The sequence below is a fragment of the Girardinichthys multiradiatus genome, chromosome 11, assembly GCF_021462225.1.
Source record: "Girardinichthys multiradiatus isolate DD_20200921_A chromosome 11, DD_fGirMul_XY1, whole genome shotgun sequence".
NCBI lineage: Eukaryota > Metazoa > Chordata > Actinopteri > Cyprinodontiformes > Goodeidae > Girardinichthys > Girardinichthys multiradiatus.
In genome coordinates this window covers 22,733,915-22,760,703 of record NC_061804.1, presented here as the reverse complement: position 1 = coordinate 22,760,703, position 26,789 = coordinate 22,733,915, and the positions used below count along the sequence as shown (strand labels likewise).

Below are 26,789 nucleotides of genomic sequence, written 5' to 3'. Positions count from 1 at the left end.
ATGTTGTTCTTTCTAAACTGATACTAAATAGCCAGAAGCACATGGCAACAAAGGCATAAAGAGTATGAAAATAATGAAAAATATTTCCAGGACAAACAGGCATAGACAAGAGCAGCAAGCTTTGTTTTTGTCTTTAAGTCAAGGTGTCCCTATAGGGGACGGGTCTGTGTCTGTACAAGTGTCTATGCCCAGAGGCTTGTCCCATTGTTGGTCTTTGTGCTTTTGAAAATTTTGACACATTCACTGTATTAGTCAAAATCAAAGCAGAAAAACACTAACTTGACACCTGTCGCAGTATTTTCATTAAAAGAAACGTGTGTCTTTCACTTTGAAACACTGCCAAACACGTGCTGGTTTCCTCATACAGAATTAGGTCGCAGTGTTTTCCTTTCAAAGGGTTAGGGTTAAAGTAAAACCCGTCAAATGTGACGACAAAACATCAATTGTGGCAAAGTTTGAGATGAATTTACAGTTAGAGATGTGAATTAATTACATGGTGTGCAAAAAAACAAAAACAAACACTCATCAGTGTACATTTATTTCAGCACACATACAACACAAACTGCTTCATACATTAATGTGCCATCTGCTTTGCACGTAAACTATGGAACATTGGATATTAACATGAATTACAGCTTCATGTATTCACTTTAGTACATACAGAATATGTTTGTTTCACAACACAGACTCTTATTCACTATGGATTATAGCCATAAAAAGGGACACCAACCTGACAAAGGGAGTAATTTGTTACCTAAAAACAAAAAAAACCCCAAAAAAATACTGAATCTGAAATGGTGACATGTTGTAAAGCGCTGGCTAGTGATCTACTGTTGATCCAGTATCTACTGCACACACTGGGACAACACCACAGATAACATTTCAGAGATGGCATGTAAGCAGCCGCTGTCTGATACTCTTGCTTACACATAGCTTTTAAATGCAGTGAATGGGATTTATTTGGGGTATTTACATGCCTTGGGGCTTTTACTGATCCTTTAGCACATGTATTTCCTGTCATCGTTGTCTCGCTAACAAGTATTTAAGCAGTGAATCAGGAAGTACAGGACAAAATACTGAAACACACAGAAAAATGAATAAAAATTCTGTAAGGTTTACACAACAAACAGCCTCTCAACAGGTAGAAACAGTCATTTTCAGACATAAAATGTGAAACTTTAAATACTTAGAGCAGCTTGAAACTAGAGGTGTACAGAGGAATGTGCAAATGATCAGAAGCCAACAATTTTCAGCTTGATCAGCCCTGACCGGTGATCAGCAGGTAGTAAACTGAAAAGTACCCATCGGTAAATGCAAGCTATGCAAGAGATACGAGGCGGCACTGACAACTACACTCTTAGGTGTGGATACTGTTGCTGAGTGAAGAAGACTCCCAGTTAGCTAGTTTCAGTATAAGTGAGGGGGGTGAAAAATAATGTCAAAGGAAACACAGAGATGTAAGATGCTGTTTAAAAAAAAAAACATTTTCTACAACGTCAACAAATACAGCTCATTGAGGCCAAGACTTTGAGCAGATAACAGGAAGGCTCAGCAGAGTACAGCAAAGTTGCTCCTTTTTAAACTTTCACCTTTGCCTATTATGAATTATGCTCAATTTGGAAATGGTGGCAGCCTCTTTGGAATCTCAGAGCTAACGTTAAAACCCACTTGCTCTAGGGAGCATGGAGACTGAGATTTTAGGAGTGCTAGCTGCTCTAACTGCTAATATAGCTAGCTAAGGACGATCTAAAATGTTTCCTCTGTAATCATTTTGTTTTGAAAGGTAAGTAAAACAGCCTGAGGGCGCCACTGCACCTAATCAAAATAATTCATGACCGCTCACGGCGAGATACCTAGAATATTATTTTTGATAACCCAAAACTGTCTACAATCTGGGCCACAGTCAGCTGGAAATGTTCTAACCTGATCAAAAGTAACTGCTATGTGAGGGTTTTTATTTGCTTAATGAAAAGGTCTCCTATTTTAATTTAAAATATTGTCTTTAATCGGCAACTGACAGGATGGAGCAAAAACACAGTTGCAGGTGAAAGTGGGTGAATGTTGGCTGTTAGCTTCGAGTCTGGAAGGAAAGACGATGGACGGTTTCCACTCTTAAACCTGTATATACACTCAAATCCAACCAAACAAACAAAAAAACAACAACACAACAGATGATATGCACCTCAAACACAGCACATCACTTCTCACCACGGTAACATTATTTAGAGTAGCTGGTACCAGAAATTCTAACAAATGACTCAAAGTAAACAAAAAAGTGCTGTCTGATTATTACTCTTGCAGACCCAAACCATGTCGTCATTGTACTTTAAGTACAAACATTTTATTAGTTTATCATACAGATTACTTTGGATAAACCAAGAAAGATTTAAACACTGCAGGTCAAATCAAAGTGAAAATACCCTCCTCTGTTAGAACCTGTAGAACCTGACCAGGAGAGCGCCTACAGCATCTCAGTGCATATTCGTATCATCGACCAAAACCTCTGGCTTGGTCCTCACAAACACACTCACACGTCTGGCAAGCACTTTCTATAATCGAGCATACATTTAAACATAAGTTTCCTATGTATAGGTTTGGATGCTTAGCCACAAAATACCTTAAAGTATATCAGCTTACAGATAAGGAATGCCGACTGAATAGAGCAAAACAAAACAACCTATCATTATCGAGCGGATGAGGTGATATTACACAGAGTATCAGTCCTGCGGCAGTCCAGCTGAACTGACATAACAGCTTGTGCTCTTGCTTTTTCCACACACTGCAGAGTCAACAAATCCAGTGCAAATAAAATTACATTCAGAAATTAAAGAGACCTTAAGTCTGAACCTGCCAGTCCCAGGAAACAAAACGAGTACATAGAACCCTGCAGCGCTTATCCTGCGACCAGATAGCAAAGAGAAAAACCAATGATCAACTCCTGCTCTGAGAGCTCTGATCAGTCAAAAATGATGGATGAGAACTGCTGTGGGTCTTCTGCAAAGCCACACATATTTATACCAAACATCAGTGCAGCCACACATGTATGCTTTGATATTGCACAGGTGAGTAAACGCATGACTTGTGTGTACATAGATACTTTATAGGAAACATACCATAGACACAGGCATGTGTTTGCTGCAGTCATTAAAACAAACATAGCAAGTGATAGCAAATAAATGTTAAAATCAGGGAAGTTTTAAAGTTAAAACAAGCAGCTGGGCTCATACATTTCTCATGATACTGCGTTTTTCCCACGACTCTGAAGGGATTGGTCTATAATTCTTAAATCTTGTCTCTTCTTTTTTTTTACATAAACACACACATTTACTCATTTAATATAGATCTATACATATATGGATATTCCCCTTACATCTGAGGGGTGACATTATGATTTTGTTCTACTCAGGAAAAGAAGCCATTGTTACTGGGACCCTGCGGGAGGTTCGGGTTACTGGTTGCAGTTCTGGTTGGGATGTGAGGGGGTAAGGAGGATAACCACTCAGGCTCAGAGTCGAACACAGAGCGGGTTGACTGAGATAGAGTCTGGGGCACAGGAGAACTGGAAGGGAATACGGGGTTCTGTTGTGTTTTTGTTGTTGGTGGGAAATTCAGATCATCATCAAATGTGACCCACTGCTTCTTTTGTTGCCCTCTAGAGGGAGGTGGCGGCTGGCAACGGGGTGCGACGGTGGGACGGAGGGAGGAGGGCAGCGCCAAGGGTAAAGTGGGGGCAGGAGACAGATCAGGAGCAAGAGGTAGCAGAGGAACTTGTGTAAGATTGGGACCGGATGATGGTCCAAACAAAGACATGGTCCGACTGAGTTGGTAGGACGGTACAGCTGCAGGGGTGGGGACAAGTGGTTGAGAAATAGCAGACAGAGTCCTCTGAAGGTCAGCTGTTTGGGTTTCATGTTGGAGACTGAAGTCCGGGGTGAGAGAACGTCGAGGCAGTTGATGCTGCTGCACCAGAGGGCCTGTGAAGGGATTGGTGCTGCTGGGTCGGGCAGGGAGCGGCTCAGCCTGGAAGGGGTTCGGAGAGGCACGCAGTATCTCCTGAGAGCGGCTGCGAGATGGGGCAGGGGGAGGCAGGAGCAGCGAGGCGGCGAACGGTGGCGGGGTGGAGAGCGAGGATGAGGAAGATGAATTCAGGGACTTAAGGTCTGATAAAGCAGAAGACTGGAGGGAGAAGGACGAGGGGAGAGTGGAGGAGGAATATGGAGATGAAGGAACGGGGGATGGAGCCTGCACAGAGGAGCCTCTGTTTAGAGACTGGGTGGTGTGTTGGGAGGATGAGGAAAAGAACAAGTCAGATGTAAGTGAATGAAAGGGGTCAGGCTTCCACTGTGCTTCTCTTTGGAATCCATTCAGTCTGTTGGTCTAAACAAGAGCAAAGCAGAAAAAAACATCTTTTAGATGCAATAACATGTTAAAACAGAACATGCTAACATCACTGAGGCGTTCACATACAAACTTAACATCTAATGAACCATACAGTGCTCTGCAGACATTGTCATACACCTTGAACCTTTTAACATTTTACATTATAGCAAGACTTGTATGTATTTTACTGGGATTTTATGTGACAGACCAACACAAAGTAATGAAGAATTGTGACGTCGGGAAAAAAAGGATGCATCGTTTTTTTAACCAATAAAAATCTGTAAAGTGTGGAATAGATTTCTATTCCACTTCCTGTACTCTAAGACCCTCTAATCAAATCCAGTGCAACCAACTGTCTATAAACAAGTTCAACTTGGGAAAATTTACCTCGGGATAAAAACAGGTGTCTTTAGTGAAGAGACAGCATCATGTTTGCTTTAATCATTTCCAGTGAATACAATGAAAACATCAGGGATCCAACTTTTTAAAGCAATGCCATAAAACCGAATCCCAAGATTTTAAGATCTCACACAACACTGTTCAATTAATCATCCAGAAATAAAAAGACGATGACACAACTGCAAAATACCAAAAAGTGGTAATCAAACAAGCAGCAAGGAGGCTTGCGCTAACTCTGGGGGAGCTGCAGAGATCCACACCTCAGTTGGAACATGAGTGAACAGGGCGACTACATAAACCTCACGTTTATGGAAGAGTGGCAAGATGAAAGCCAAAAAAGTCCTATTGTTAGTTTGCCACAAGCCATGTAGAGAGCAGAACTAATGTGGGGAAGAATGTGCTCTGGTCAGAGGAGACCAAAACTGAACTTTGTACCCTACGTGTAAAATGTGTGGAGCAAAACTATAATCCTGGACACACCAACCCCTCCATTAAACATAGGGGTGGCAGCATCATGCTGTGGGGAGGAGACCAACACTAAACATAGAGCCAGAACTACAATGTAATAGACCACACTGTATTCATGTGTTAGAATGGATCCTAATTCACAATTATGCTCTACTTTATGTTGATCTATCATGCAAAACCCCTCCAAGGCACTTGTAAGGTAATGAAATGAGAAAAGGGAAATGGGTGTGAATTCTTATGCACGGCACTGTATGCTTGGTGACCAAATGTTAAAGATACCCCTTGGAACGTTCTTGAATAACAAAGATGTTTCCAAATTAGATTTCGTTCAATCACATTAGAAAACGAAAATACAGACTCAGGGAGCAGATTGTTTTATAGAAGCCTGAATCTGTTTAGCTCATATATTCTTTTGTAAAGCATGCATGCCCTTCACAGGGTACCTTTAATATGAACAGACAAAAAATTAACAACCGATACGTGTATCACCATCAACATTCAGTCTCTAAATTTAACACAGATGAATAGATTTGGAACAAATCAACACGTTAAAACAATTTATGCAGTTGTTTCATATGTGCTCACTCTATCCCTCAGTAGCAGAGTGAGACCATACGAAGGACCAAATATCTTTTTGCCTCCAAAAAAAACGGAAAACAAAATTTTATGAGCCTAAGAAAAAGGTCAACAGGGCCTGGCAGTGGAATAAAGCATTTACAATGGATACATAAATCAATTGCAACATAAGACAAGAGCGGGGGATTACTGCATGTAATGTATGAGGAGGAATAACAGAGCAGAGGACTGTTGTGTTTTAGATGATGAGACAAAGAGGTAGTTTGATATAAAGTACCTTTCACCCTGATGGCTTCTCCGGCTTGTGAGAAAGAGACAAATGCATCAGAGAGACAAAAGCAGGAAGAAAGACACAAGCTCATCTAAAGTGAGTCAAAGAAGCAGAATAAGCTTTTTCCTATTACTGCTGCTGATCTTTCTCGAATATATCATTCAGTCAATACATTTGGTTATAAATCTTTAGAGCAGAGATTAGTAATGTCACTATAATTTGTTTAGTTGCTGAAATTCCAACAGTTTATTCAAAAAAGGTTGGCACCAACCTGTGCAGCTGGGGCAGACTCAGACTTGGCAGCGTCAGGTGGCAGTGCATGAGAGGAGCGTGAGCGAGGAGGTGGTTTAGGAGAGGAAAGGTTCTGCTGAGGCCCCGGAGAAGCAACGGTGGGAGCGGCTGCTGCAGGTGGGGTAGCCGCGGCAGGCGGAGCTGCTTGTTGTGGCTGCAGAGGAGCAGGAAGTGTGGGCTGCATGGGTGGTGGCAGCTGTGACTGAGCAGACGGGGGAGCTGGCTGAGGCTGCATGGGAGAATGAGCCTGGGGTTTCATGGTGGGAGGGGGTCCTGATGGTGGAGGACCTGAGTGAAGCAACAGAAGAGAGATGAGGCTCCAAACCTCCACATTGTAAGGGCTCAGCCGATATATTAAACCTAATTTAATGGTGATTTCTTCCTGAAATAATCTTTAAGGTCCCTTTCTACTAAACCTGCTGTGATTTGAATAGTTAGCATGAAAGACATCTTTACTTTACACACCTGAAAAATATATTAATATATATTAAATTAACCTTGCAAGAAATTGTCAACACAAATTTAGTATTCTCTGTATTTTGTGAGATAGTTTTATAGTATAAACTAATAATTCAATTACTGTAATACAATTTAAAGTATCACATTTTACAATTTAAAACCCATCATTATTTGGAAAATGGCTTTACAGGGAAACAGTTTTCATCAAGTCAGCCTTAAATATGTTTGCCAATAATATAAAGGATCATTAAGGTAAAGTTGGTAACATCGCCCAAAAACAACAAGCTGTCTGTTTTTCAGAAAACTGCTCCATAAAGACATATTTCTTTACCCAGAGGAAGGTCAGCTGGTTTAACTGGCGCACTGGGCACAGGCCGCGGGGCTCCGGGGTGATTGTCTGGGATTGGGCGAGGGGCCCCAGGATGCACATCAGGAATGGGCCTTGGCGCACCCGGGTGAGATGGAGGTTGCGGGCGAGACTGAGGGGGCATACTGATCACTCCAGCTCGTGGAGGAATATTCTGGGAGATGAAAATTGAGAAATCAGAACAATGGAAAACCAGGAACTGTGTGAATGCTACAAGCTGAATAGAGTCATTTCAGACCTGAAGAACAACCTGAGCAACAGTGGAAGCAGAAGTTGGACTTAATGAAGAAGTGTGATAGAAAAATCGGTAGTTTGCTAAAGTCTCCTGAATGGGTTGAACTTTGCTTTCCATCATCTTATGACTGTGAATGCATAATAATGTTATATCTTTATTTTATTATGCTTATGAGACTTTGGGTGAGACTCTGCTCTGCCACTCTGAAGGTCATCTGCCAGCTTCTTCATGCAGCTGCAGAGGAGAACTAGCAGTCTGTGTCTGCAGTCTGCAGAGCTGGGATCCACAAACTCTAAATGAATCCACGGTTAGCCGGTGAGATACTCCCTCAGTGTAATAAATTATCCAGTTACAATTTCAAAATCTAAATTAGGTTTCTACTCCGAGGAACAAAGATTGGTGAGGGGATTTTTTTCTTTGGAAGCAGGGTTAACTAGGATTCAGGGAATTACAATCCTAGAGGTAAAAGTCCTTTAAAGACAAAATAAAGGCCCCACTTTAAATATAGATGGGAAATGGGTTTCAGGATGTCCCATTCAGAGGGAAAGTGGGATCAGGGTGGTTCGAAAGCCCCGTCTCCTCCCCAGAGAGAAGCGTTTGATGAAAAGAAAAAGATTTAGGGACAAAAGGTGTGAGTTGTGTAAATGAACGGATAAAAAAAGATGATAAATGTCCTGGAGGAGGTTAATTTAATCCCACTGTTTTGGAAGAAATTGGGAAAGAATTAGAAATAGGAAGAAAATCAGTTAAAGGGAAAAAAGAAAATACATACAGATGAGTCTAGGAAGATAAGGGGTGACTGGATGATGCTTTTGTTTCTACTTCTGGATTTAAGTTCCTTTTAAAAACACATCCTAACCAGTAAACCTTCTTCTTTATCTGCTTCTGAATGCATATACCTGGACTTGACCAAGCTTTCTGTGTTGGGATCCGGACCTGGGACATCAAACCTATAACTTATTTGACAGATTTTAAGGAACAAAGACCCACCGGTTTTATTATCCAAGTGTCCAAAAACAATGGACACGGCAGCGGCTTAACAACAATGACAATTTTTTAATTTCTTGAAACATATGTTCTTGCTTCGGAAGTAATCTGAAAAGTAACATTATTTGAAAGAGGATGGATTTCCATAAATTCTGGTTCATAAATTGTTGATGTAGTGTAACAGGTGTGGGAGTGGGAAGATTTTGTTTGCAGAAAATCTGGACCAGGGTTTAGCAGCAGAGTCGGTGACGTCAACAGACTTAGGCAAAAAATGCAAATGAAACCTAAACTGAGCTTTTATTAAAAAAGTCAAATATATTGAAAAGCGGAGCCATTTATTAATAGCAAAATCCTCTATTACCCATTTATTTTTAAAGGAGCTTTTAACCAATTAACCATCAAATAATAAATTGAGGTCTTTGCCCAGTCAACTCAAAGGGAAAAAGTTAAACATTAAAAAGGTAAACAAGTTTTAAATATGTAATATGGAAAAAGCTGTTTTGTTATCTGAATGGTTGAACACAGAAAATGCTGAAGTAGTTAAAGGCCAAAACAAAGGTACAGGGAAAGTGTAGATATAAAGCATTCACACACAATAGTGTTGAAAGATACAAATGGAAATATTGAAAGAATATTTATGTTAGTGGTTGATAACTCACTGGTCGGGAAGCCCCTCCAGGTGCTGGAGCTCCTGCCTGACCTCGACCTGAGAACATTAAAGCAGACGAGCCAAATCAACAATTGTTGAAAACATCTTTTAAACATTAATATTGAGATTTGCTCCTGTTTAGGAGATCTGTATGGAAAATGCATGCGGTAACATATTTCCTTTCTTAAATGATAACACCAAATCACAATTGAACATAGTTTATCCAACACAGGCTATTCTGTGGTGGACTTCATTATCAAAGATGACTCAGTCCCTCCAGAGCTCCAGGAGGTCTGGCAGAAACCCAAGCCTTGTTTTGTGAGCCACCTGCTCACCAAACAGCAAGGAGTCTCCTCTCCCTTCACTATTCTCTTACTGATACCCTTAGAGCCTTCAAATATTTTCCCACACCACTTAAATGTCTTCTTCTCTGTCACTCCACACTGTACAGTCACCAATCGTAAGTCAACCCTGCCAACCACACAGCCCTTTACTATGTAAGAGGGAATCATCTAACCGCAAACACCATACAAATGGCTCAGGTGCAGACAGGTAAAGTCGCCGACTGGCTGCGCAACCAAACTCTATCCTCCACCTAAGGACAAGCACATTGTGTGTCAGAACACAAGCACACAAAACAGGATTATAGCAGGGAGAGGGAGGTGTAATCTCACCACATTATCACAAGTACAAATAAACGTCATACAAAGACAGACCGTCATGGAACCAAACTTACATAATCACCTAACAAACCTTTATCCTCGCTGAATACATTCATGCTAATGCAGCTAAGCCGTGCGTAGTGGCACTCACCTGCAGGAGCATCTGGGCGAGGGAGAGCAGGGCTTTTTGGTCCTTTGCAGCACAAAGGAAACCAAATCAGATTGCTGTTACCACAAAGTGGCTTACTAGTCACCAGGTGTTTCAAATGAAAAAAAAAAAAATGAAAGCACTAAGAAAAATATGTGATGGCAATATTGCAGCAAAGCAGTGAAGCTTGACGAGATAAAAGCTGGATAATCTGAGGAGGATTTACCCACTTTTCATCATAATCAACAACCTCAAAGACACATTTCTCTTCCTTTAACCTACATCATCCCCTCAGCTACAACCACACTGCCTCCTATAGAAAATATGCATCCAATGATACATCAGTACATAAAAATGCATGTCAATAAAATAAAATAAAATAAAATAGGAAAGCTGTTCATTTATTTCAGTAATTGAACTCAAAATGTGGAACTCATATGTAACATAAACACTCATTACACAGAGTGATGCATTTTATGTATTTTTATATGTTCATTTTGATGATCATAACTTGCAGCCAATGAAAACCCAAAATTCTGTTTCCTGGAAAAGTGGAAAATTATATTGTCATATTACATAAAACCTATAAAGCAATAAAAACAAATGCTGTTTGTTGGCCACCTCATACCCTACACTATGATGGGCAAGACTACTGAGTAAGCCAAAAAGTTCACTGTTAAAGAGGACTGCTGTTCCCAGAGTGTTGTATCCGAGCATATTAATGGAAACTTGATTGGAAGGAAATGATGTGGGAGAACAAGGCGCACAAGCAACAAGGACGATTTTTTTTTCTGTTTTGAGAGGATTGTGAAGCAATGTCTATTTGAGAATTTTGGGGTATGACAAGTGGACAGCTGAATAAGGAGTCAGTGCTTCAAGTGCCAACGCACACAGAGGTATGGACATGGGACATGATTATTGCTTTCCTTGTTTCAAGCCACTCATTAACCAGAGATTGCAGAAGCCTCTTACCTGGGCTAAGGAGAAAAAGGACTGGACTGTTGCTCAGTGGTACAAATTCCTCCTGTCAGATGAAAGTAATTTTCCTTTAATTTGGAAATCAAGGCTCCAGAGTCTGAAGGAAGACCACAGAGGCACAAAATCCAGGTTGCTTGCGGTCCACTGTGTAGTCTCCAAGGTGAGTGATGTTTGGGGGAGAAATGCCATCTGTTGGTGTTGGTCCAAATTCAGAGCAGCAGTCAACCAGGAAATTTTACAGCACTTCATCTGTCTCTCCGTTGGCAAACTTTATGGAGGTGCTAATCGTGTTTTCCAGCAGAACTTGGCACCTGTTTAAAAGGCCAACAGTACCAATACCTGCTTTAATGATCAGGATATCACTGTGCTTGAATGGTTGGCAAACTCCCCTGACCCACACACCATATAGAGAATCCACGGGCTTTTGTGAAGAGGAAGATGACAGACATAAGCTGAAGGCCTGAACACCTCAGCAGAGCCACAGACTGATTATCTCCATGCTGTGCTGCACTGATGTAGTAATTCATGCAAAAGGAACTGAATTTTATGTTTTCACTCACTGGCAGCCATAATAATCAAAATTAACAAAAACAAACAAAATATGAGTTGCACTTTTTGATTTGAATTAATGAACTTTTTGACAATATTGTAATTTATTGAGCTGCAGCTGTACTGTACAGTCTTGACCATAGTCCCATTAAAAGATATTAATCTGACCCCTCAGCTAATGATGAATACTAAAATCAGACAAGAACAAATTCTGCTTGAAGTAAAGAAGACTAAAGCTTCTTCCATTGTTTTTGTGGTGGTTTACATTTCTGGGTTATCCAGCAACAGACTACAAGACACATCTCAATCACATCTACAAAACAAGACTAAAATTACCCACAATGAAGCAGTAAAAGTCACTATCAATGCTAAAATAGCCTCGGTGACATTGATGACAGTGTCTAAGACCTGCAGTGTCAGGCAACATTCAAAAACTCCTGGCTTTTTACCTTCACTGCCTCTCCTACCGAGCAGTGGGCTGGGACATTTGCCACAGTCTTTGAAACAAAGTACAACGGGAAACGAAATGCAAGATATCAACAGGTTAAAATAAAGAATAGTCACATAGTTCATGTACAACCTAAAACCTAATTCCCAAAATGTGTAAAACTAAACAAAGTTACATGTAAGAATGTCTTTCACATGTGGGAATTCTTTCAGAACCGACAGAAACAGCACATGAGGATATTATTAATAAATCGCACTATGTTATTTAACAGAATATGAAACAAAGTTATATAAAAAGGAAGGAATTAGTCAAACGTTAAAATAATGTGTTAAACTGTCAAGTGGACACTGGATTCTATCTCTATATCTTCCTTACTTGTTGAATATCAACAGTGGGACATTTCTGACCAGTTTCTTCTTGTTCCTTACATCCTCAGCACTTATTGACCGTGCTTGTTTGTGCATAGCTTTAATGGTAAACAGCAAGCACTAGGATAAAGTACATCAGCCACAGAAGCATTTAAACATTTCATTTTGTAACTTTAACTTTACCTCCAGAGTCCTTTCTAACTGGCTGAGGGCTCATGCCAGCTTCAGGTGTTTGTCAAAGCAGTGGGATAAAAATGACAAGTTACCATCTGCCTAAAAGATCCCAGTACATTACTATAATTAAAAGTGATTTGTCCAAACTATCACAGCAGGGTTTTATTTATTTGCTCCCACATAAGTTGGGCTAACTTGATAAGGAAATGCTTTATATCATTCTATTACAAAAATGACTATAAGGACGGTACCTGAAGGTGGTGGTGGGCGTTGAGGCGGAGCTGGTCTGGCCGGAGGAGCATTGGGCCGAGGTGGAGGAGGTCGTTTGGGCTCCAGACCTGGGCCTGTGGGTGCACCAGGCTGGAAGTCTACAGGAGGCCCTTAAAGGCAAAAGTGTGGATTATAAAATGCTTATTAATATTTGATAAACTGTGGCAGTTTAACTGATAAATTGGTATGGAATAAGAATCATTTTTGTAAGCCAAGTAACTGCTTAGTTTATTTTACACATTTCTTGTAACATATCTGCAGAAACAAGCACAACTAAAGGTTCTACAACTTTACATATAAACCTGTTATTTCTGAAGACCCCCTTTTTACCAGACTTAAATTGCACAACCACATTAAATATCAGCAAGGAAGTGGGCCGTCAGTGCAGGGACTAGGAAATACCATCTGGCATGCAAGAATGCAGTGCTCTCCTCATTACATGTCAAGTAGCAGGACAGTTTTCTGACTGTTTTGAGAATACAAAACTAAATGGTGAGATAGTTGGTTCATTGTCTTGGTGGCAGTATCTCTAGATCATTGGGGGTGGATGAAGGAGTGTAGGAGCAATAGTGGTATCTGATCCATGGTGTTTGGCTTGTGTGCACCTGTGTTCCTCAGAATTTAAATGAGCTCTCCTCATTCTGGCCTCATGCAAAGGCTACAAATAAATCACACTCACACCAGGCTGAAAGTGCTCAAAGAAGCCTAAGTTATGATAATGCTACAGCTCAGGTTGCAAAAAAAGGATCTTACCAGGAAGCTGAACCAAACAACCCACGTTTGGCATAAAAAAAATTAAAAATAAAACGACAAAAACAAAAAAACACCATGTTCGCCCCTCTGTAAAGATCAGTATGCCGTGTTCTCCATGTTAAACAGGGTTCCTAGCTTGGAGTGCCCACACCTCCAAATTGCACAAACAGGCTGGATGCTGAAACACATGGAAGCTGTGAGGGTTTTCAGACTGCTGTTTAAATGCAAAATGTAGTGGTCACTGTGAAGAGTAGCCCTGGCATTGTGTTTGCCAATGAGGACACAGGAGGATGAGGAAAGGAAAAAGCAAAAGCAATGTAAAAGGAAAATGCTTGAACAGCAGTTCATTGGGTTAATAAAACAGCAATAGAAAGGTCGTAGTACAAATCATGAAAACATGCATCCTTTTATGCTTCTGGTAAGCTGGTCAAAGTAATGAGGATGTTTGGTTCTCCACAGCAAGGCTGAAGCTGAAGATGGCGGTACAGAAACAGAAAAATTTACCAGATTGTAAGGGAATACCCTTGAGTGGATGTGCTTGTCATGGGGGTAGCAGTACGGTATTACTAGTACTAAGAGCGCAGAACCTTCATGATAGCCTTCCCAAGGTTCTTCAAATATTCCATGGTGCAGTGATGTTTGAACATCCTTGAAGATCCTGGAGACCGTAGGCCAATCTTATTTCCGGGTGAAGGGTTGTTGCGCAAAAGTCTTATAAAGCCATGACTCTGTCCTGAAACACCTTGCAGACTGTGCCCGATTTTTCCGCCCATTGTGTAAATGAAAATTTCAGGTAAAATTCAGATTTATTCAAAGAAAAGCTAAATTCAAACAGCACACACCAACATTACACACCATAATGTGCCATAGAGGAAGCTGCTATCCTAAGACAGACAAGTGGAAACCAACACAGATTGCACTCTCACTCATCTCATTACCTGCTGTTTCTCTCCTCTGCGATGGTGGGCTTAAATCTGCTTCCATTTATTACAAACACAATGAAATCACAGTTTACATTCCAGCCGATGGAGACCACAAACTAGGCAGGTGATTCGAGGAACTTGACCGTAGTTGCGTGATTTGCTGTACTGTGTAATGCAGCTTACCTTGTGACGGTCGAGGGGGTTGTTGTCCACGGCTTGGTCTGTAGGGAGCAGCGGGTTCACCATGAGTAGGAGAGGGACAAGGACTGCTGCGGGGGGACGGCAGAGGTGAAGATCCAGGGGCAGAGCCTGCTCCAGGCTGCAAGTGCTGGGGAAGGATGTCTTCCACCTCGTCATCCACATCACCTGGAGCAGCAGACAAGAATGAAAAACATATACGGTTAGAAAATATCGACAAACATCAACATAGATAATAGATGTGTTGATAACTTCTAACCTTCCATATCATAATCGTCATCACCCACGTCCACATCCTCAGCAAGCAAACTGGAGCTGGCTGAAGTGGGAATGCTGCCGCAGATCCTCTCCACGCTCATTTCCTCCTCCAGACTTTTGATCCAGCCTGGACTCCTTAGGCGGATGTCAATCAGCTTGTCAAGGACCTGTGATATCAACCAGCAAGGTGAGCAGGAAACAGCAGAGGATATCCTATAAAACTAAGAACTATCCAAAATACATCATTCTAACAAAGTATCAGCAACTTACGGTGGAACCACTAAGAGAGAGCGCAGCAAGAGCAGAGTAACCTTCTAAGAAGGTCACCCACATTTTCTCCTCAACGAACCTGCATTAAACAATGCACACAGTTAACTGGGAATAAGAGGCTGAAGGTGGCACACAACTGGATCTATGTGTTGGCATGTTAGGCTCACCTGATGAGGATGACTTCTCCAAAATTAGCAAACTTATCAAGCAGCTCATCAATGAGTTCATCACTAAAATAGTCATCAGGCCCAGAGGAGCAGAGGGACACCAAGATGGTGCCATCTGGAGGCCCCTGCAGGGCAATGACATCTTTGTAGACCTGGTGTCGTTCCTCAGGATCCACCTCCAGGATGTCAACATCTATTATTGCTACCACGGGCCTATAGAGAAAAATCACAAGACATGGGAGGTACAGGGTTTTAACATCATGATTTTCCTGTTTTTAACTACTACAGTAACCCCGAACTCTCAGTAATTATCTTGGGTTACAGCGATATCATGATAGTTACCTGTGATCTGAGGTCTTGAGCTCAGCCCTGTCATAGTACTTCAAGGTCCCAGGGCTCCAGGCCTGTTCCGGATTATCCTCAGCCTCCCCGGATGTAGAAGGCACACCTACAACGTTCATCTCCTCAGCTGTAAAACAAACACACAGAAACGTGCAGATAGATTACTAAATGCAATGCTTCAGAACGTCAAAAAAAAGCTTAAGGCATACCTGTAATGTTTGTTGGTCAAAAGGTTATTGGGTAAGAAGGTTAGCATTCAGCTGCTCTACATCTCACCAGTTCTGTTGAAGTTCCACTTTCTCCTTTTCCAAAGTATGCGGTCGGTCCATGCTGGTGTTCGGCACTTCTCGCTGGTGTCATAATCTTCTGAGAAGAGGTCATACTTGTAAGTGGGGGCGAAATCCAAGTTTCCCTCAATAAAACCTCGAAAGATCTGCAAACATATACGAAAATATACAAAGACAGTATTTTATTGGGCTTCCACCCATTTCAGCAGAAGCGGTTAACGGTAATAAATCAGTTTGCACAGCCAAAGAAAAATGCAATATCTGTTCTGCAACATACGCATGTCTTTTGAATAAATTTGGTTGAGGAAAAAAAAAAACCCATCACTTTTAAATTCTTTCAAAATAAGCTGCAGAACTTTCATCGAAAATCTGTACTGAATATCAGTCTGAATACACCGTCACAAAAGTTTTCCATGATGCCCAGTCAAGTATAATTTCTTTCAAGGAGATAAATGATCTAAATGCAGTGAATAAGTATGCGTTCCACAGATCATACCGTTCCTGAGTTTTTCTGTTCCAACAACTGATCACCAGCTGTTAAAGCATCCCAGTTCTGCTGTTTGATGAACTCTTTCACTTCCTCATTGGGCAAGTTGATTCGGTAGTTAAAGTCTCCGCACCAGAACACGTAATCGTGTGAATAAAGCAGACGACCCTGCAGGAGAGGGTAAATGTTGTCTCACAGGCAGCTCAATGAAAAAAAATGTGTTTGTGGTTTGTGGCCATAACTGGTGCTACCATGGGAAAACTGAGTCTGCGAGTGATCTCATTGTAGTCGTCGTTCCTCTCCTTAACTTGAGACTGGCCGGCAGCAAAGTGGGAGCAGACGAAGCAGATGCTGGTGGTGTGGAACAGCAGGCGGATGGCGACGCCTCCCTTATTACCAGTCGCCCCGCCCATTCCAGTTTTCACTGTATCTACAGCGACATCCCTGTAACATAAAGATGGAAAAACTCAACGGTTTTCATATACTCAGTCACCAAATGTGTCTGATCAGGATCGGTGCAGTTTATACCTGATGAAGGGTGCATGCTGCGGACGGATGAAAACAAACAGGCACACGCCCACCAGCTGCTCAGAGGCAAGCAGCACGTACTTGTGATCCCTCGAAATGTTTTTTTGGAGCTCAGCGGCCCACAGTTTCTGGTTAGTAGTGCTGAGACAAAGAGGAGATGCAGAGCACAAACAAAAACAAGAAAATGAGATCTAGTTCATTTTATTATTACTTTTGCTGAAATTTGACATAAGCTTTAGACTTGTTTTTTTTAAAGATATGTCTCGAGATGAATTTGCAACTATACATTTCCTTGCAAAGGATTGAATAGCCCTTACACTTCTGCTGCAGTCACAGCTGCAAATCTTTTGGGGTATGTCTCTAAGAGCTTTGCACATCTAAAAACAGTCTTTTCCCTTATTCTTCTTTGCAAACTAGATCAACCTCAGTGAGACTGGACAGAATCTATTTAGAGCTGGACTTTGACTGGGCCATTCTGATGTCTGCATATTGTTGTTCCAAATCATTCCATTGTGGCGTGTCAGTATAGGTGCTTGTTTTATGTCTTGGTAGGTTAGCAGTTGTGGCATGCTCTCCATTTCCAGATGATGGACTGAACAGCGCTAGATGTTCACGGCTTGGGATGTTGTTACATAACCTAGCCTTGATTCACATACCTTCGCAACTTTATCCCAACTTTATAACTGTGTGCTGTGTTCATTGATCTTCAGGATGCCGTTTGTTGTCTAGTGATATCCACCAATCTTCTGAGATTAAATTATACACCTGTGGGCTCTATTTATCAATTAGCTGTTATCTGATTGGTCACATTGGGTTTATTACAGGGTATAAGAGTAAAAGGTGAAAATACATACGCACGCCACACTTTTTACATTTTTATTTGAAAATTCTTCAAAACGTGTCATTTTGTTACCATGTAAAAAAACCCGTTTTGTGTCCCAATAAATGAAGTTTGTGACGTTTGGCATAACATTTATTTTTCTAAAAGGGGTTTTACTGTTGTTAAAATGTATTTGTATAAAAAAAAACTATTAAGAAGCACAGATGAATCTCAGCTCTCTTACTGTAGAAATTCATTTAGTATATTATTAACTCTAATAATTGGTTATCTCCAAACACAATCTTAAACAAATACCTGGCACTGACAATGTTCCCGGCATTCAGTTCAACCATTTCCTCAAAGCCAATGGCAAAGATATCTATGGGATTGGCTTTGCTGTCTGTCGAGAAACAAAAGAAAATGCTTATCGTTCAGTGAATGTGTAATGATTTCATAAATTAAGTTGCCCTTGTTGAATTAATACAATTTTATCCTTTGTCTTAATCAAATTGTCATTGATTCATATTGAGCTTAGTCATTTTTGTACTGACTCAAAAACCAAAAAGGAGGAGCTCATTACTTTGCGTCCTCCATCATTAATTTCCACTTTCGGATTAGTATCTAATGTATTCACTTGTTTATCCACAAGTGAATAAAAACATGTGGAGCAACTACCTCATCCAAACAAAAATTATACATATTGCAGCTGGCATTACCAAGAAGTGATTGTAGACAAATCAACAAAAACATACCCTGAAACTCCGGATGCCCGGCTTTCTTTGGAGCATCCAGCAGCCAGTCGTTCAGTGTTTGGTTGCGATATGCGATGCTGCGAAACTGTTTGCCCCCGTTGACGTTCCAGGTGCCGACACAGACCCGGATTTGCTTGGGCTTTGTGTATCTATGGTGGTTCTGACACATTCCCAGCAACACTCTTGGAGAGGCTGCGGAGGGAAGAATGTGCTAATTAGACTCCAAAACATAAGAATGTGTACTTCAGAATGAAGGGTGGGTTAGGAAAGGAAACGCGGATGAGGAAAAAACTAATAAAAAAATTGAACAACAATAGGAATGGGATTATATCCAAAATACGACAGGGAAGTTCACGAAAACAAAGAGTGTGGGAGGCAGACATTAACTGTAACCACTTCACTGAAAACATTCAGAGAGCTAACATCGGCAATGGTTTATTACTGCCTGTAAATACCCACAAAAATATGTGTTGCAACATCACTGCAAAAACTTAATTGGTCCTTCTTAATTGAATCACTGTTGCAGTGATCTAATAAAAACAGACAGTGGAATAAACCACAACCGACACAAAATAATGAAATGCAAACAAAAATGGCAGGAAAACATATCTATCTGATGGTTGCAGTCTGTCAGTTACTGTACCTGATTGTAAGACAGGCTCAGTGACTAAGATTGTTTGCAAGTGGGAGAGAAGAAGGAAAAGTGCAAGTTAGCATTCCTTTAACAGATAACAGTGAGTAAATGTTAATTCAGCTGAGGCACAGAGCTCACTTCCAGATTCACAAGGTTTCTTTTGTGCAGAGTAGTTTCTGGCTAACTGGATTAACAGAACTCCATGTATAAACACACCTAAATTATTCAAACAATGTAAGAGATGGAACAGAAAAGGCTCTGTATGCTAGTAAAGTGGCCAACACTGCTCATCTCTTATGAACACAGTTTCTTGCTGAGAAACCTGAATCCTGGCTTTTTATTATGTTGAATCAAACATTTGACGCCTTTCTGATCTTTTTTCATTTAGAAATAATTACATAATCGTTAGTACTCCTATTAAATTATGTAACATGGGCTCTTTTCTGATGTATGCTTTTCCTTTTCGCATTCTTTAGAGATTTTAGGAATTTCTAATAAATAATCCATCCCTTTCTTTTTCTTTTGGGTTTAAATACGACGTCACACAAATACCGATTTCCTTTAACCACATACAATGACCAGGATGGTAAGTTTAAAATCCCTCCAAAGCTCATCATTAGAGAACTACAGTAAAGAGGGGCATCTTGGGGGTCTTCAGTTTCCATGGTAACATGCAACACAAGCTCACTTTCAGGTACAAAGGAGGATTTGTGATGCTGTGGGAAACAGCAGGACATTTTTTTATTAAATATATCGTGGCCTTTGTCTAGAAAACAGAAACTTGGTCATCATTGCGGGTTTCAGCAGAACAATGGTCAAAATCCAGGTGGCCAAAACAATGCAGAAATGATTCACCACACAGAAAAATCAACCGCATCGAAAAGGAGGAATTGTGCAGGGAGAAATGGTCAAGGATCCCTGTCTCTAATCCAACTATCGAAATTCCTAAAAGGGAAGTACCGTCCTGTCGGCAAAAGAGGGGCATTAAAAAATACAGCTGGGATGCCATTAAATGTGGAACCAGGGATTTTGTCCATTTTTTTCTTCAGAAACTTTAATTGTCCTCAAACAAAACTTTCAAAAATTGTTCATGTGAGATTATTCAACAGCGATAGAAGATTAATTTATTTTAGGGCTTTTTCCTTTTATAAATCTTTACAAACAAATGTGGAGAGTGGTGTACCTCTTAAAGAGTTTGTACGAAACATTTAGGCAAAGTGTAAAGCATTGTTTCTACAAAGATTCCATCAGATGAAAAGCCACTTCATCACGTTGCAGAGAATTACCATAAAGACTGGAAGTGGTGAGCAAGGCTCGAGCTTTGTCTGCCAAATCACTGTTAAGTGTGGATCCCAGCCTCAAGATGTCTATCGCCTCCTGCTTGGAGGTGTCAAAGAAGTTGTTCTGGATGGTCCGCGTCACAGAGCGAGCTCCATCTTTAAGCTTTCCGGCCTACAAGAAAAAATAACCATTGAATCAGTAAAAGACACACCCACGGTTTTAGTTGAAGTTTTAAATTTCTCCACACTGCAGGATGAAAAGAAAGACAAGAAGGAACATTCTAGAGAGATCCAGCAGGTTTTAAGCAGACTGTAGTGCATTTAAATCATCTTTTGGACAAGATGCTTCAAAACTTTTGAGATCTTATTAGTGGCCACAAGGTGGCAATCTGAACAGATTTCTCTAGATTATAAGAAACCAGCAGATGTTGCTTTTTTACATACAAACTAGAATAATAGGTACCAGTAAATGAATTCAATCAGACATTTTTTCCCCTCTTTGTTTCTTTTGTTTGTACATTTCTGCTCACAGCATGATTTCCAGGAAGATTAAATGAATGTATATATTTTCAGAAGGATAATCAAAAGGTAACTAAGAAGGTTTATCAGGAATAAATAGTCAAAGATTTCACCGATCCCATTCTCATTTATATGAAACTCTCAGACACTGAAATACACAGGACACCAGAAATGGAGCCACAGCTCAAAAACAACATCAACCGTCCTGATAACTTACCACACAGGTGGAGAGGTCCACAGGTTAGCCAAAAGAGACAGGGCACATAATTAAGAAAGAGTAGCACAAAGGTCCACACAGAGGATCAACTGTTAAGATGTCATCATTACCTGGTATTCTTACAGACAATTGCAGTTTGTTAATTAGTGTCGAAGAGGTAATGGCTTAATATGTTTGTAATGCAGTCTAATAGGCTGGTTGGTTGTATAACACTATGGTCCTTTAAAAGTTAGCTGAAAAATGAATGTTGAGCCTGGCGCTCAGCCTCCTCATCTAACAATTCAAATCTTAGGTTCAGATTTAAAAATGCAACCAATTTGGACATTTTCGGTTTAAAACATAGACCAATTTAGATTTTATTATCCATCAATTACAAAAATTAGGGAAAAACAAAAAACATTCAGATTTTTAAAGTCCAATCTGTGATCTTTGACTCCTTAATTGTGTTTACAAAAACAGTGAACTCTTTGTTTGTGATCTAAACTGGAGCCAGTTGAAGAACCACAGGTTCACTATAAAACCCTGATCTAGCAGGATCTAAAGGCCAAAACAACAGGCAAATTGCTGTTTGTTATTTTTTGAATGAGTGTGTATTAATCTGTGGGTTTTATTAGATGTATTCATACTTGAAAATTATAAATTCTACTTTTTAAAACTGTGTACAAATCCTGGATAATGTAATCTACAGTCACATGTTATTAGCCTGCAAACACTGGAGGTTAATCCTACGTCACAAATTAGAGCAGAATCAGAATCAGGCTATGGAAGCTGATTACCTTTGGACTCTATAAAACACAGCGCTGCTAATCTGCATTATAAAGTACCTAAAACAACTTTAAACCTTCAGTTTATTTGTCACACTGCATACCTTGGCCTTGCCATCCAGGGCTCCTGTCCCTGCATAGATCTTACTGATGGAGTCACCATTAGCAGACCACATGGTCCTGAAAACCTCCTGGAACCTGGCCACCAGCTGTGGTTTCTCTGTCAGACCCATTTGTTCCAACTGCTTGGGTAGCATCTGAAGGAAGGAGGCAGGAGGGAGTTTGAATCAAAGACAAATCTATAAAATCTTTCAACTTTAGGCATTCATGTACATGTAGCTGAACTCCAACCTCAAGTGCGAAGAAGGCTTGAACACTGTTAGTTCTGTCCAAACAGTCCAGGCAGTTACTCCTGATGGTCCCTCCCTGGGTTCTGAACAAAAAAGAAAACAGGTGAAAAATGTATTTTTATGTCCCAATAAGGCAATAATTTTGTATTTGATGTAAGCTGAAACATATTGATCATAGTTTCTTTAATTTCCATTGGCTTGTAACTCATTACAGAATCAAATTTTATGAATACTCTAGATTTTGACATCTTCACTTGTTAAACAAATTAAATGTCTTTAAATCAAACCTGTGTTACTTCATTCCCCACAGCTGTTGTCAAAAGCCTTTTGTGTGGTCTATGAATTCAACCACAATTCAAGGAACCTTTCTACATCTTGTCACACCACAACCACAAACTTCAATGTATTTTATTAGGATTAGATGTGATGCAGCAACACAAAGTAGTGTTGCTGGAAAGTAGAAGGTTTTCAAAGGTGAACCCTCTGAAGGAGTTCACAGAACGGCTGATTAAATTGCACACGTGACGTTTATTTAATGATTAGGTGGTAGCACTCAGGTTTATTTCAGGGGTATAAGAGAAAAGGGTTCTAAATAGAAATGCATGGCATAAAACTAAAGTATTTTTCTTTCACTTTACTGTTATGCAGCACTTTATGTTGTTTTATCAGAAACAAAACTGAACTTTGTCTTTGTACCATGACAAAACGTGAAAAGTACAAGTACTTTCGCAAAGCACAGTTTTATTGAATGGCCCGTGGAGATCAATGACCCCTGAGATAAGCAGAGTTTCGGCTGCTGGATAACACAGGACTGAAACTCAGAGTGCCCCTCTGATGGATGGTCTGTGGTGTTTCCAAAAAAGGATTAATTCGCAAATAGTATGTTGCAACAAGATGATGACTACCATCTGCTAAATAATAAAAGCACTAAATTCATTTGGGACAAATCACTCAAAGGAATAGCTGGCTCTTGAGTAAAGGGAGACTGAGAGAAGAGAGATGAGGAGATATTATTAAAAAAAGAAAAAGTTGGACATAATCTTAAAGAGCAGATGTAACATCCCAGGCTAAGCCGGGCATCTGCTCCAGGTTGCAACCTTTTGTTTGTAAAACCCAGAGCTTCAAAGTGGGAGACAAAAGTTACATTTGGAGGTTTAAGGAGACAACTAGCAAGAATGAGGGAATGTGTGTGCATGCCAGTAATTGGTGTAAACATACCAGTTATACTGGTACTTGAGTTGTGACACAAAACAGATAAAGAAAACAAGTACTAATCTGTACAATAAGGAAGTACTTTCTTACCTCACAATGCCTTTTTCCCCAGAGTAGTAGAAAAAGCCACACTCATCTATGAATTTACTCAGTTGGGGTTTCAGGACACTGCTGAGTTTGTCCGTCTTGCCACCCCGCACATTTTGATGATAGTCAAAGTTAACCATTTTCACTGCTGTGGCGTGTTCTAAAGCCTTCAGGTGACTCTGAGAGAGACAAAGAGGCAGAGAAGATATTTGTTAATATTTAATTGGAATCCAAAGATGTATAAAGACCAGCGGTGTTGCCTATGACCACAAAGCAGTAATTTACATCCATTATGCATACAACTTTCTTTTTTTTTTTTTATTCAGAGGAACGCTTTTACAGCTGTTTTATAAAAAAAAACTTAAGCTCAGGTCGAGCTGGTCATATGGTCACATTTGCTTCCTAATTAAAAATGTTGAAGATCCTAAAAAACAAGCAAATAAAAAAAATTAAATACAGAGATTCCTGGAAATACAGCAGGAAGTGACACATTCTGTCTTAAGCAGCATCATCCACTCAGTTGAAGCAGGAACAACTCATTACGGTCAATACATTAGATAAAAGTCCTTTGGTCCAAAAAACAAAATAAACCAGTGAGCTTTCACCTGAAATGCTTTGCTGAGCATATGTTCCCCTTCTTTGCCTCCAAGCAGGTTGATGATCACCTGCTTTCCATACAACGTCCGCAGTGCAGTGAAGTGTCTGCAAAACAGAGTCAGATGTAAAATGCATCAGTTGTTACTAGGTTAGTATTAATAAAAAGAAAAAGAACTTCCAGCAAGTGAAGTTGAAGTAGCTAAGTTTTAGTTCATTTCAAACATAATTGAAAAAGAAATAAAATCATATATATATATATATATAAATAATTGCTACCAGGTCAAGGTATCAACACCTTCTGGTGTGCAAGTAGCTACTAAAGGTCACTGAGGTATTTAAAATGATCAAAAAACCCAAAATGGTGCAAGAAGCTACTTATAAATCAGTTAAAATCTGCACTAGAAAAATAGAAGATTGGAAACCAGTCAGAAGACTTATTGGTGTATCTCTAATTAATTGCAGGGTGTATATGCATGCCTTGTTCAATCAATAAAAGTGTCAGAAAAAACACTCGGTGAATGCTGCAAAATCCTATCATATATTATGGCAAATATTAAATAAGGCTACTAGGAGCACAGCAAGTTTTTTTTAATAAAGAAAAGGAGACGAATATGCTACAAAAAGCAGATGAGGTTCAATACTTTTTTTTATTTTTAATGAATTCATAGTAATATGATAGCAATACTGCAAGTCCATCCAACAGAGTGCAAACTATGTGCACATAAAAATGACCATCGGTCATCTTTCTAGAAAAAATGGTGTCTTGAAGTGAATGGACACCACTTAGCAACTGCTACCGAAGCGGCTGCTGTGGATTGATAAGGACGGTTCCGGTACTAATTGGGGTGCGGCACAGATTTTAAACCAGGAAGACCTGGTTTACACCCCTGTCACAAAACAACTGCAAGGCATGAGTAAGAAGTGCTCTTCTGACACTGGATCTCTAAAGTAGAAACAAAGGTAATTTACAGACAGGAAAGGATCTGAAGATTTCCTTTTTTGTGCAGCTAATGTTTAAAGCAAAAGGTTCTTTAATTTGGAGAACTGTATTAGTGGTATTATATATACAAATTAAAACATGTTATCAAGTTATAAGAATACAATTAGGGGAAAAACCCATGAAATGTTAAAAGGAGCTGAAACTGTCTATAGAGTTTCTGCAAGTTTCAGCTGGTTAAATTTAAGACTGTTTCAGATCTTTAAAAGGACACTATCCTTTAAATTTAAGACCTACATGAATTACAAAAATAAACTTCATTAATTTTAAATAACCTAAAACTTCACTTACTGAAGTAGATTAAACTTTCTAAAATGTTCTCTGGTATTTTTAGGTCTGGTATGCAAATGTGTTGCTTCAACAAGTTTCCTAACGTTGATGCCTTTCACAAAGCAGCCTAACTCTTATCAACCTCAGGTTTCAACAGCCTGTCGAAATCTGTGTTTTAAGACAGACTTTGGGAATTTTGCACTCACCTAAATGAGCAGGTTTTGGATAAAGTATAAATAATGTTTTCATTTCAATTCTCTAAACAAACAGCAATAAACCAGCAGATTTCTTTTGTGGGTTTGAGGAAAAGGCTGAACTTTGCTGCTCTGCATCATGAGTCGTATCTAGTTTTGTCTATTGTAGCATTGTAATTCCTTGGCCAGAACTGAAATATACACAGTGAATGATTTTTGTCAGCATTCATCTCAAAATGAAAAGAAATATATAAAAATTAGTCATATATACTCAATTAGAATATGTGTTCAAGTGAGGATTGCTTGTCAGATTAAGAGTATTCTTTTGAAAATAACAACCTTAAAGCATTTATAAAAGCATATCTTTCAAAAAGCCAACATTTTTGTATTAAAAAAGTTTTTTTTATTAGTCTGATGTAATATTCTAATCTAAAATGTTGTGTTTTCATTAGCTGTAAGCAGAAAATCATCATAATTACCACAAATGAAAGGCTTGAAAACATCAGTCTGTGTGTAATTTATATAATGAAAGAATACCAGTAACACATAGGAATTAAGGACAGTATAAAGGGACCAGTACTAGACTGAATCAACAGTGTTCAGGTTTCATAAAAAATAATAAAAAAGAAAGTTACCAAAAAATGAAGCTGTATTTTTGGTGGGAAACAGTTGAAAAAGGGGTATTAATGTATCGTTAATGTTCCCAGCAACGATATTACTGCTTCAGCTAATATACTCTCCTGCTTTCCAGCGTGGAGACTTGCTCTCCACACTGGAGACAGAGAGATTTTCAGAAGACCATTAATCTGCTGGAAGTCAAATAAAGCAGGAGGGAAGTGCAAACAAAATTGCTCGCAGAAGATACCCAGAACATTTTAATTACCTTTCAAAAGCGGGTGCATTTGCCTCAAATCCCCTTGAGAGTTTGACACGATGGGAGCCCACCTGCAAAGACACAACCCACAGTGGCCTTCTTTGGTAAAGATCAAAAAATGATAGAGTGCAAATGGTGTGGATGCCCAGAAAATCTGAGAATGTGGAACAGACATTTTTACAGCACTTGAAATAGACAGATGAGGTCTTGATTGTTTTTAAAACAGACAGAGAATGGAGTGGGACAACAGACACACAGCGACAGAATGGAGGGAATTTGTTCACGCAGATGCCGACACTGAGCAGCAGAGAAATCTCTCCGACACCTTTC

General features: G+C 39.8%; 1 protein-coding gene across 5 annotated transcripts in view; it reads right to left on the bottom strand.

Moving 5' to 3' along the window:
* Window positions 1-522: 522 nt before the first annotated feature.
* The window catches only part of synj1 (synaptojanin 1), a 33,441-nt gene continuing 7,174 nt past the window's right edge, over window positions 523-26,789 (bottom strand). Inside the window, exons 7-32 of one of the 5 annotated variants that reach the window (XM_047380121.1) lie at window positions 26,469-26,530; window positions 24,133-24,229; window positions 23,531-23,706; window positions 22,230-22,311; window positions 21,983-22,135; window positions 20,385-20,550; window positions 19,108-19,131; window positions 18,465-18,656; window positions 18,028-18,112; window positions 16,893-17,033; window positions 16,616-16,808; window positions 16,374-16,532; window positions 15,867-16,023; window positions 15,591-15,717; window positions 15,249-15,461; window positions 15,082-15,160; window positions 14,813-14,978; window positions 14,539-14,721; window positions 14,371-14,406; window positions 12,661-12,789; window positions 12,419-12,457; window positions 9,896-9,937; window positions 9,093-9,139; window positions 7,176-7,365; window positions 6,366-6,673; window positions 523-4,377 (exon numbers count right to left, since the gene is read on the bottom strand). In XM_047380121.1, coding sequence (XP_047236077.1) covers window positions 3,403-4,377; window positions 6,366-6,673; window positions 7,176-7,365; window positions 9,093-9,139; window positions 9,896-9,937; window positions 12,419-12,457; window positions 12,661-12,789; window positions 14,371-14,406; window positions 14,539-14,721; window positions 14,813-14,978; window positions 15,082-15,160; window positions 15,249-15,461; window positions 15,591-15,717; window positions 15,867-16,023; window positions 16,374-16,532; window positions 16,616-16,808; window positions 16,893-17,033; window positions 18,028-18,112; window positions 18,465-18,656; window positions 19,108-19,131; window positions 20,385-20,550; window positions 21,983-22,135; window positions 22,230-22,311; window positions 23,531-23,706; window positions 24,133-24,229; window positions 26,469-26,530 — 4,221 coding nt within the window. In that variant the 3' untranslated portion in view covers window positions 523-3,402. The remainder of the gene's footprint in view (window positions 4,378-6,365; window positions 6,674-7,175; window positions 7,366-9,092; window positions 9,140-9,895; window positions 9,938-12,418; window positions 12,458-12,660; window positions 12,790-14,370; window positions 14,407-14,538; window positions 14,722-14,812; window positions 14,979-15,081; window positions 15,161-15,248; window positions 15,462-15,590; window positions 15,718-15,866; window positions 16,024-16,373; window positions 16,533-16,615; window positions 16,809-16,892; window positions 17,034-18,027; window positions 18,113-18,464; window positions 18,657-19,107; window positions 19,132-20,384; window positions 20,551-21,982; window positions 22,136-22,229; window positions 22,312-23,530; window positions 23,707-24,132; window positions 24,230-26,468; window positions 26,531-26,789) is intronic. The other 4 variants (XM_047380122.1, XM_047380123.1, XM_047380124.1 and 1 more) reach the window with 4 other exon arrangements.